The sequence below is a fragment of the Mus musculus genome, chromosome 1, assembly GCF_000001635.26.
Source record: "Mus musculus strain C57BL/6J chromosome 1, GRCm38.p6 C57BL/6J".
Lineage (NCBI taxonomy): Eukaryota > Metazoa > Chordata > Mammalia > Rodentia > Muridae > Mus > Mus musculus.
This window is the reverse complement of record NC_000067.6, coordinates 152,891,774-152,903,475: the sequence shown is the minus strand read 5'-3', so window position 1 is coordinate 152,903,475 and position 11,702 is coordinate 152,891,774. Positions and strand designations below refer to the sequence as shown.

Here is an 11,702-nt window from a genome sequence, read left to right as displayed (position 1 = left end):
GGGAATCCTGGGCAGTTTCCAGGGAACCCGTTTCTCTACGGGAGGGTCACCCTGTCTACACACGGCAGTTACTATGACAATACAACCACAGCCTCCAGTTTCCATGGCAGCGGCCTGCCCAATCGGATTGGTTTTCCTTTCTATTTCTCCCTGGGCTCCGCCCTATTCCCCCCCCCCCCCCCAACCTTCTCCCAGAGTGCCCGGGGAGGGGCGGCTGAAACGGGGGAGGCCTCTGCGTCACTCTCCGGCGCGCGAGGGGACGACCGGAGTCGAGGAATTGGCGGGCGGAACTGTAGGAGGAAGGGGTGGCGTTTCCGGCGGGGAAAGTGGAGGAGTGGGAAAAAAAAAAAAAAGAAAGAAGGAAGGAAGTGAGAAGTGGGCGGGTGGCCGGGCGGAAGGCTTTGAGTGTGACTCCGGGCTGCTCTGGGCTCGATGTCCGCGGTGAGCCGGGGGCCGCCCCCGCGCCCGGGAGGAACAGGACGGAGCCTTAGGAGGCCGCCGGGCACCAGCACCGGATCGTTCGGCCGGCGCGCGGGCACCGCACCGCTCGCCGATCCCAAGAGGGAGCGCTACAGAGCGGCGGAAAGCACCCAGAGGGACCGGCGCTGCTGAAGTCTCGCGAGAGCGAACCCGACTTCCTTCCTCTGCTTCTCCCCTCCTCTTTCCCCGCCCCTTTCCCCTTCTTTTTCCCCCCCCCCTCCGGAGCCGGAGCGTCCCTGCGCCCCACAGGCCAGAGCCGCAGCCGCTGCCGGAGCCGCTCCCCCCAACTCCCTCCCCCTCGCCTCACTCACTCTCCCCCCCCCCCACCCCGCGCCAAGCGAGGAGGAGTCGGAGGAGAGGAAGATGGCGGCGACCGCCAGCACCCGCGGGGCCGCGGGGCCGCTCCGAGGAGCCTGAGAGACCCACGGAGGCTTCGCGGCGAGACGCGGCGGCGGAGGATGAGCCTGCAGAGCGCGCAGTATCTCCGGTGAGCGCCGGAGCTTGGCCGAGGCGTGGTGGCGACGGGGGAAGGGGAGGCTCTCGGGGGGCCGAGGACCGGCGGACTCGGAAGCGGTGGGGGAGTCGCGGCGTCCTTCTGTCCCCAGGGCGGGGAGGCCGAGCGCGGGGCCGAGCGGGCGGCTGCGGGAGGGGGCGGGCACACACATGGCTGCCTGGCCCCCGGGAAGCCGGGCGAGCCGCGCTCCGGGGGAAGCCGGGCGAGGAGCGGAGGGAGGTTGGGGAAGCGGGAGACGAGAACGTGTGTGTGAGTGTGTGTGTGTGCGTGTGCGCGCGCGCGCGCGCGCCTCTGGTCGCAGGCTGCGGGGCCGGGGTAGGGGAGAGGAGAGCCGGCAGCGACCCAGAGTCGAGGTGGGTGTGAAGGGGTCTGGAGCCCACGGCCCGGGAAACGTGGTGTGCTGGCCGGGGCGATGCAGGAGAGAGGAGGATGGAAGTCGGCACACCTGGGGGTTGGGAGGGCGCATTCTGGAGGGCAAATGAGAGGAAGGGGAGCCCGCAGGAAACGCGAGCTTGTTCTTTAGTCGCGGGCTGGAAGGAGGAGAAATAATGCCTTCTGTCCAGAGTTAGAGGGGTCGGAGAGCCCGGAAAGGGGGAAAAAGGATGGGGAGACGAGGGAAGAGGGAGGTGCTACGAACAAGGTGATGTTCTCGAAAGAAACTGTAGTTGGAAGATACCATTCTGAGAGTCGTGTGCATTCATTAGGTGCGATGTAAGGAACTTGTATGAAGGAGATAGAGTGACCCATGGGTACTGGGGGTGCGTGCGTGTGTATGTGTATGTGTGTGTGTGTGTGTGTGTGTGTGTGTGTGAGTGTCTGGGGTAAGGGAGGGGAAGCAGGGATTGATGCACACTTAAAGAAGACTCACATGCATTAACACCGACGTCGAGAACATTTTGAATGGAAAGACAGCAGCTGGTGTGCAGTCAGAATAGTTTGACGGATTTTGAGTGAGAGCTTGGAGGAAACTAGAGGGGAAAATACAGCCTTCACAATGGGAAATAAGGTTGCTAGTGCCTGAGGCTAATGGAGGAGTTGCTAAGACTGGGAACTTACAAACTGGCCTTTTTGTCTTTCAGGAACAGTGTTTTTCTTTTAAATAGCAGGTCTTATTTGGGAAGATACTTTTAAAAAGTGAGTTGAAACCTTGAGGAGAAGAGAATTGAATGGGTAGATAACTGAGTAAGATTTTCTTTAGCTGTTTAGACATAAGTGATGTGGAAGTCGATGTGTTAAGAGTGGTCCCATATATATATTTATATTGCAAGAGAATTGATGTTGTTCTGTGGTAAACAGAGTGGCTATTCTGTCTTTGAAAGTAGTTATTCATTACACTGGAGAGAGAGTGGTGGGATCTCTGAATCTTTGATGCATGAATTCCAGAGTTTAGCACAATGTGTATGCCTGATATTATAAGGTGGCATTCTCTTTTTTTTCCTCTGTTACCCTTATTACTGCATTAAGTAAACTTTACAGTGAGCTGTGAATATATAGGTGCAGTAGAAAAAAATAGAAACTACCAGGACAGTTCTTAATCTTAAGGAAATTACATGATAATATCCAGTGTGTGAGTAAATTAATAGCACAGACTAATGTAGCTATCACCACAAAAAGGTACCATGTTTTTGAGTCCTAGATGACCTGAGCAGTTGAGGGAAATAGGAAAGGCTCTCTTTGTTCATCTGCTCTTTCTACTCCTATGATTCATTGATTGGTTGGTTGTTCACCTGTAGGTAAGGCATTGTACCAACTGCTAAGAATAGAGAGTAAGGACTCCACCCTCTTACAGAACTTACTAGTTTGTTAGGTTTTAGAAGAAAAGAACACTTAAACTTTTATAAGGATGGACTCTTCCTGACAGCTGTGGATTAAGAAAGGGAGATTCTAAATGGAAGGACATAGATAATAAGGAAATGGAAGGGGGAGTGGTGTTTGGTTAGGCAAGAATGCTGGAGGGCTTGAATGGAGTTTAACTTTTTTCTTTTGCAGATTAGGAAGGTGAGTCCAAAGAAGCTATTGAGGATCGAATGGCTGGTGTGTAAAAACAAATTCAAATGCTTGTCTTGTAGCTTCATGTCAGCTTTCTGTGCTGCATATCTATGCTCATTCTTTGCCCAAGTGTGAACTGAGGGCTTTCTATAATCTAGGAGCTGAGACTTCACTGGTGAAACAAGGGTGAGCATGGGGTAGTCTATCTTGATAGAAAGTCAGTAAACATGAACAGATAAATACACTATAAGGTCCTTTGAAATGATAGAAAGGAAAATAAGGCCGTGTATTTTTATATGAACACAGGAAAACCTATTCTGTAATCTGATGCTAGAAGGGTCTTAAATTTTATGATCTTTAGTTTATAGATAAAATAAGTAGACATCAGAAATATTATGATGAGGGATGGATAGAGATAGGAATATAGCTTCATTTGTAACATAGCATGCTTGCTTACCCTGCACTAAATAAAACTGAGTATAATAAAGTTCGCCTGTAATCCTATCATTCTGAAATAGGAAACAGGAAGATCAGAAGTTCAAGGTCATCCACTATTTAGCAAGGTCAAAGCCACCTGGGCTTCATAAGGCCCTGTCTCAAAGAAAGAAATCTGAGATGACTTGTTAAAAGGCAATTTGTAAGCCCGGCTGTGGTGGCACACGCTTTTAATCCCAGCGCTTGGGAGGCAGAGACAAGCAGATTTCTGAGTTCGAAGCCAGCTTGGTCTACAGAGTGAGTTCCAGGACAGCCAGGGCTACACAGAGAAACCCTGTCTCGAAAAAAACAGCAACAACAAAAAGGCATTTTGTAGGTTTACAGCTTTGAGAAAATTACTGTGTCATAAACTATGTGGACCTTTAGTGCTTGAAATAAGGTCTTGGCAGTTGGAGGATTGTGATGACAAACTGGAAAGTGCTGATACTTTTAATGCAGAGATAGCTGGCTTTTAGAAGCTTCTGTGCCAGTGTATAAATCTGCTTGGAGGGAAGAATTACCCTTAGGTTATGGAGTCAGTGACAGGTTGGTGTCAACTTGACTCTGAAGAATAAATTAAAATGGAATGACGGCTACACCTCCAGCTGCAATCCAATAGGCAAAAAGAGAGGCATGAGCTATAGGATACCTTCCACGTTTCTCAGATCTGTCCTAAGTAACAAAAGCAAACCTTAAGTCTGATGCTTAGAGATGCATGCAGGAGGAAGGGGGCAGTAACAAGCATTGTGCTAGCTTTAGTTTTACTCTTAGGTCAGTTAAAGACTACTGCTGGGAGACTGGAGACTGTCTTCAAGGAAACATTACTTTGAATTTCTTTGAAAATAGAACTTTTTAAAAAAATTTAGTAGATTTATTTTTATATGTATGGTGTTTTGCCTGCATTAATGTCTGCATTCATGTACTGTGACCATGGAGGCCAGAAGAGGGTGTTGGATTCTTTGGAACTAGAGTTACAGATGGTTGTGATTGGCCATGTGGGTTCTGGGGATCTAGCCTCCATTACAACAGCCAGAGTATGAGCCATCTCTCCAGGCCCCCAGAACAGCTGTTGTGGTTTTTGTTTTTGTTTATTTTAATAGAAATTAGGGGATGTGACCTGTGACCTTGACTTAAGGAAGAGTTGCCTACCTTTGTCAATGGGAGAAGACCATGACTGGACAGTTTTTAAACTGTATAACTGTAGATTTTCCCTCATGTAGAATGAAAATTTATTTTCTCCTAGCCAAATTTTAGTTTGTTAGAGTAAAGTAAGCAGGGGTGTCTGGTATTGAAATGGCGGGGTAGTGGAATTGTAGGGGCAAGGTGGCACTTTCGAACAGTGAGACATATGATTATGATGGTAAGAACAAGAAAGTAAGGGACTCAACATTAAAGGAACTGAATTCATCTCAAAGAAAAAGCATAAATGAAAAGAAGAAAGGCCCTGTACAGGAAAGAGATGATGCTGTGAACAAGACTGCAGATTTCGAAAGATTTAATATTTATAAAGTAAGAAATGTCCTTAAACACATGTTAACCAAATCGAAGCAGAAGTCAGATTCTTTCTCTTGATGTGACAAAACGAAACTTTTTAAAAAAAGAGATTGACACTTCCTTGAGTAAAAGGCTGGATTGAGTTTAGTTTTTCTGTTACGTGCAGAAGGGTGAGGGTAGGCCATAGATGAGATTATAAGTAAAGCACAATATACTTTAAAATAATTATTTTATTTCTTAAAGAGTTTGGAAGTTACATACCAAAGGCACTTTTTTGAGTTTCTGTTGCTGTGAGAAAACAGCATGGGAGAAGCAGGTTTATTTTCTCTTACAGTCCATCATCACTCAGGGAGTTCAGGGCAGTGACTGGCGCACAAGTGATGGAGGTGTTCTCTTATTGGGTTGTCCTCCATGGCTTACTCAGCCTGCTTCCCTGTACCACGAGGATCTCTGCTCCCAAAAATGTTGAGCCCATCCACATCAATCGATAAGGAAAACACTCTAAAGACTTGCCTGGAGAGAATCTGATGGAGACATTTTCCCACTTGAAAGTTCTAACCTGTGTCACTTTGACAAAAATCTAGCCAGGACACACAGAAAACTGTGTGTGTGTGTGTGTGTGTGTGTGTGTGTGTGTGTGTGTGTGTGTGTGTGAGAGAGAGAGAGAGAGAGCACGAGAGCACGAGAGCGCGCCAGCGAGCAGTTTTAAAGCATGAGAAAGAGAAGATATAAAAGTTGTTCTAGAATATGAGAAAGAGTAATCATAGTCATAGACAATACCAGTCACACAGGTCAAATCCTATTATAAAAAGTGTCAGGTATTACCAAATAACACTTGCTGTCATTGTGAGAGTTACTATTCCTATTTTGTATACTTTCCAACTTTGCTTTCTTTGTTATTCTGTCTTAAATTTTCTTCTATGATGGGTGTTTTAGTGAAGTCAGTTTCAAGTTGATTTCCTAGTGTTAGATTCTTTTACAGAAATGGTTCATAAATGTCTGCTTTGTCAAGAGTTGATACCCTCCATTGGAAGGTCATTCTAGTGTCATATTCCATGATAGAAACTTTAGAGTAAGAAATGAAACAGCAGCCTTAAACTTGTCTCTGAGGCATCAGAAAAATGGTTGTCTTTTGAATTGGAAGGAAAATACTTCCATATTATTGTAAGATAAAAATTCATCATGGTACATCTTGGCTGAGGCTGGGTAAAGTAGCAAGCGTAATCATAGACTGGTGAAAGAAGCCAGGAGAATAGGCCATTAGGAGGAGTAAATAACTGAGTGGAGTGGGCTCTACTTTCTAGAACAATCTGGTAATGCTGAGTCTGGGAGGAAGCCTCAGAAAGACTTGTAAGGTGTACACTGGTAAATCCTTGCGGTCCACACAGTTGTTGTGTTGTTTCCCCCACCTATCTACTCCTTCCCACCACTCGTAGCCTTCCTAGGATGTGAAGTAGCCTCAATTCCAGAAAATCAAACATGGCTGGTTTACCAAATATGCCAGTTAAAAAAATAACTTGAGGCTTAGAAATTTTTGTTACAATAATGTTAATAACGCTTGCTTGGATATTGACTGGCTGAATTATCATGTTTGTTAATTTCTGCTTCCTTTGTGGTTTCAGTTGAATTAAACATGTATACCTCCTGTCTTAGCTACGTTTTAATCCTTGCTTTCACACAGCTGCTGTCATCTGTCTTTATGATGGAGGAAGCAGTCACTGAGATTTTTGTTGATGTTTTTAATGGGTAAGTCATGGTAAGAGACTAATGTAGCCAGTTTCCTGTAAAGCACTTGTTGGGATACTGTAAGAGGACTAGTTTGTTTTATACTGTATTAAGTTACTGAATCTTCAGCTATATCTCTAACCCTGACTAGACTTTTGAATTTTTATTGTGAAAATTTGTACCTGAAAGTTTAGATGGGCTAGTTTATCTGATCCTCTTGTTCAGAGATGAGCAGACAGGTGTATTGAAGAAAGTGGTTTGTTCCTATGTATGCATTTGCTGGGAAGGTATATTTAGTTGCTGTAGTTAGACTTAGCAGAGAGTCTGGTAGAGTGTCACTAAGAAGAGCTAACCATCAACCGGAAAATAAGAGACACGGCACATGGTAAAGGAGAGCTGTAACCAACTCCTTACTCGTTAACATGCAACTGAACTTGCTCAGGGAAGTTGTTTGATGCCAAATTCTTAGTCAGTACAAACGAGGTAACTAATTGTTTAAGAAAATTTTAGAAATCTCAGGTACACCAATTAACAACTCTGGTTGTCTGCTTTTTTTTTCTTGATTGCTTCATTTTGAAAGGGAATTTTATTTTTGCAAAGGTTGGCCCTGGGCTGCCGTAGTGGGCTAGAGATGCTTCATCTGGATGGTCATGGTCTGTTTGTGCACCTTGTGCCATTAGCAGCCTAGCCTCCTTAGCCTATGCCCATCTAATGCCAGTATCATTCTCCCCCAATGTTACCATACTTTGGGAGGTGTGTAAATTCTCTACCAGCTGAGGATAGTGATTGTAAAAAGTATATATGTATGGATGGTATTGTTAGTTTCATATCATTATAGCAAATACTTACATAGTCAACTTACAGAGACAACAGGTTTATTTCAGCTTAGTTTCTGGAGGTTTCAAATCATGGTCAGTTGTTTCTGTTGAGTTTTGTCCTCTGGTGAGGTAGCAGGTGTGTGTGTGTGTGTGTGTGTGTGTGTGTGTGTTCATTTGTTCATTCATTAATGTTACAGTGGCTAGGAAGCAGAACAAGAGACTCAAACCCAAGACTCCTTTGAGGGTACACATGTGTTCAGTAACCTAAAACCTCCTATGAGACGACCCACTCCGCCCTCCCCACTAACCTCCCAGAAGTTCCAATCCAGGGACCAAGCCTTTTAATACTTGTACCTTTGGGAGATGTTCTAGTTACAAATAGACATAGCATGTGTCTCTTTTCCTGTAAGCTATAGATTATTTCTTAAGCTTTCTCATCAATTTTCCCTTAGGTAGTACTAAGCTAGCTACCATGTTCATACTCGTAGACACATGTACTTATTTCAGCTTGGTTTTGTAAATTTGAGTTTTGCTCTATTAGCAGTTACTGAATATTACATGTAGAGCACCATCCCAGAGCTTTTCAGCAGCAAGTTTAAAGTTACTGGGGACACATGAGTAGCCGGCCAACTTACTACATGCTGTAATAGAGAAGCAAAGGTAATGTGTGGATGTAGGGATGCTGCTTAGTCCAGTAGGTGGAGATGGGTGATGAGGGCATCTTGGTGGAGATGAGATTTCACGTAAATATTGAAAGATGAGTGGGAGTTTTAAGGGGGAGGGAATTGAGCACATTCATATTGTACAAACAGGCTGAGCTTGCTTATACATCTTTTTTTCAAATACCTTTTTAAAAATTGTATCTGCCCTGATGTAATGCATAATATTAAATGTTCTGACCAGGCACATGTTTCTCACAGATAGGAGAAGCAGAGGTGTGAAAATGGCAATTTGAACATTTGGTAGCTGGTATGGGTCTTAAAAAGGGAAAAGCTGTTAGGTAGGGCTTGTCTGAGAGCCTCATCTTTTCCTTGTGCTCTTGACTATACCATGACCTATTTCATTTGTGCTGTTATTTTCTTTACTAGTGTTTCCTGTGAAACAATCTCCTTTTTTTTTTTCTTTTTCCTCTGTATAGCCTTGGCTGTTCTGGAACTCACTTTGTTGACCAGGCTGGCCTCGAACTCAGAAATCTGCCTGCCTCTGCCTCCCGAGTGCTGGGATCAAAGGCGTGCACAACAATCTCCTTTTTAAAAGCCTGTTTTCATTCTGATTTTCCCTCTGAATTCTGTTGTTCATGCTTTTTTATGGCTAACTTGAAGTTCATCCTGCTGCCTGTTTATCCTTTTTTTTTTCTATTGTTCTTTATTACATCTGCAGAGGCACTAAAGACCTCATGACCCAGTTTGTCAACTCTTTTCCTTACATCACACCTTTGTTTTCATACCTCTGATTGTGTGTCTCTCTCTTAAATCCATCTACACTATCGCTCTAGTTCGGTTTGAGCCAGTGTATATATTTCAGGACTCTGGAGATTAAAAGAGACCATGCTTTCAGCTGTTGAGGTTTTCTTGTCTGTCTGTCTGTCTGTCTGTCTGTCTGTCAGTCAGTATTGATATAGGGTCTCACTGTGTACCGCTAGCTGACCTGAAACTCACTCTGTTGATCAGGCTAGCCTCTTAACATAGATCCACCTGCTTCTGCCTCCTGATTGCTGGGATTAAAGTTGGTGAACCCCTTGCTTGGGTGACTTTACTAAGCATACATGTACTTAATTATTATATAACTCATATTAGCTATGATTTATGCACACAGCCACATGAAAAGTTCTTAAGCTCTGCTGCTTTCTGCAACCTATTCTCATTACTTGGTCCTGTTCTGTCCTGTTTCACCAACCAGTGGCAAATACAAAAGCATGGCCTATTCTCTTCTCTCCTCCCTTCCCTCCCTCCCTCCCCTCCACCTCCCCTTCCCTCCCCCTATGTAGTTTCTTAAAGCTTTCTCATTTTCCTCATTGTAGGTGCTCATTGGGATTCTTTCCCTCCCTTCACACTCCAGGTTCAGCCTTGCAGTCATTGAGTTCTCCTCATCTCTTTACCTAACTCCTGCATGATTGTACCACTCTGGAAGTGTTGCCTTTCTCTTGTTTTTCTTTCTCCTCACTGGTTCTGTGCATGTTTTACTCATACCCTTCCAGCCAGTGCCTTGCCTTTAGTTCTTCCTGAGAAATAAGAAGTGCTGACCGGGTTTTAAATACTGCTCATTCCTTTGTTGTTTGTAAAATGGAACATGGATATGAAAAAATAGTGTAACAAATGCTGGTTCTCTCTCAGACTAAATCCTTTTTTCTTCAGACTCCACACCATCTGTCCTACCACAAATACATATTTTGCATTGGTTCCAAGTTAATATTGAAAAAATATTTATGTATGGCTTTTCCTTAATTATACTCCTTAATCTGGCATGTTGACCTTTCATAAAAAAAATCTTACCTAATTTAGTCATTGGTGTCAGGAACAAAAACAAAATGATTTGCCCATTGTCTTTGAACATGGCATTTTTATTTCAGGTTAAAACTATAGGAAGTTCTCTCTTCCATTAGCCTAGTTAGACATCACTTTTTAAACGATGACTTCCTTGTTTACCAATTTCTTTTTTTGGTACTGTATTTCTTTTTAATTTTTCTATTTTCCTGTGTTAATCATTGTACCTGGATTGTAGTAGAGAATGTGTCCTGTCTGTCTGCCTATCTGCTTACCTGTCTAGGTGTTTGAGGGTAGAGTCTCCACAGCTGGTCACATGTATTCTACAGTTGGTACAAGTCTTCTTGAGAAAGTTCTCCCTTAGGAGTACAGTGAAAGCTTCCAAATATGAACACTTGTTTGTTTGTTTGTTTGTTTTTCATTTGGGAGGGGTCCTTATTTTTTGGTGGTTGTGTTCATTTTAAAAAAATTTTTTTATGTGTATGGATATTTGGCCTGCATATATGTCTGTGTACCACATACATGCAGTGCTTATAGAGGCCAGAAAAAGACATTGGGTCCCCTGAACTGGAGTTACAGATGATTTTGACCACACATGTGAGCTGGGAATCAAACTCTGGTCCTCTGGAAGAGCAGCCATTGTTCTTAACCACTGAGGCATCTCTCTAGCCCCTGGTTGTAGTTGCTGCTTAAACTGATCTTGAACTCCTGAGTTCAAGTACTGTCTTCTGCTTCAGTGTTCTCAGTGCTGTATTACAGGCATGTGCCATGTGTCCAGCTTGGGCATACATAGTTTTAAAGCATGTGTGGGAGTAAGCAAGTTAATTATTGAAGAGAAAGGAATACAAGAGAAAGGCAGTTCTTTGGGATATGCAGGATTTGAGTTTTCTCCTTTTGGTAAGTGGGATCATTTTTCATTAAGCTTTATTATTTATTTGGAATACTTGTAAATTATTTGGGAATGAAGTTTAGCAAGTGAAATTTTGAAAAGAAATTTGGATTGTAGGATTTATTTTATAGCATTCTCAACTCCTGTGGTAAGATCGGGGACAGCAGGAGCTCTGTAGTTTGTTCCCAACTGTACCCTGCTCCCCAGCCCTTGCTGAAGATGGAACCCCAGAGGTTCATACATTCTAGGCAAGTGCTCTGCCACTGAACACCCCTTAGCTCATTATAGTTCCTGGTGGCCTTTGGTTTTGTTGTCCATCTCAAGTGATAGCCATGGTTCTGAAAGTCTGTTGTGTCTGTCATGTTAATGCATCCATTTCCTCAAAACCAGGGTTCACAGACCACAGAAGTTGAGTTCTTTTTCTTCTCAAGGCATAGTGTTTCAAGGCTATTGTCAGTTATAATATCATATATTAGATTCCAATAATGTTTCTTATATAATTACATTTTTATTAGGCTGTTACCTAGCTATATTTTCTTTGATATACTGTACAGCAATGAGGTATTTTTTTAGTTGTGAGTTGACTGAAAAAGTTTGGCCTCTTTCATTTGGAAATTTTCTTTTAAGTGATGAAAAATAGAAAGCATAGTGTTAAGAATTCACATAAATACATTTCAATATTAAAGAATTTCTTGGCCATCTCCAAAACTTTGTATGTGTGTATGTAGAGCTTGTGGAACGTATCTTAAAGTATATTTACTTTTACTTTTAATATATTTAATCTTAAAAGAGTACTTTTTTTTTTTTCTTTTTGAGACAGGGTTTCTTTGTATAGC

General features: G+C 43.3%; 1 protein-coding gene across 10 annotated transcripts in view; it reads left to right on the top strand.

Moving 5' to 3' along the window:
- The first annotated feature begins 345 nt into the window (after positions 1-345).
- The window catches only part of Smg7 (Smg-7 homolog, nonsense mediated mRNA decay factor (C. elegans)), a 66,136-nt gene continuing 54,779 nt past the window's right edge, over positions 346-11,702 (top strand). For 2 of the 10 annotated variants that reach the window (XM_006529451.4, XM_006529450.4), the window contains exon 1: positions 346-967. In XM_006529451.4, coding sequence (XP_006529514.1) covers positions 939-967 — 29 coding nt within the window. In that variant the 5' untranslated portion in view covers positions 346-938. The remainder of the gene's footprint in view (positions 968-11,702) is intronic. The other 8 variants (XM_030253294.1, XM_030253292.1, NM_001160256.1 and 5 more) reach the window with 5 other exon arrangements.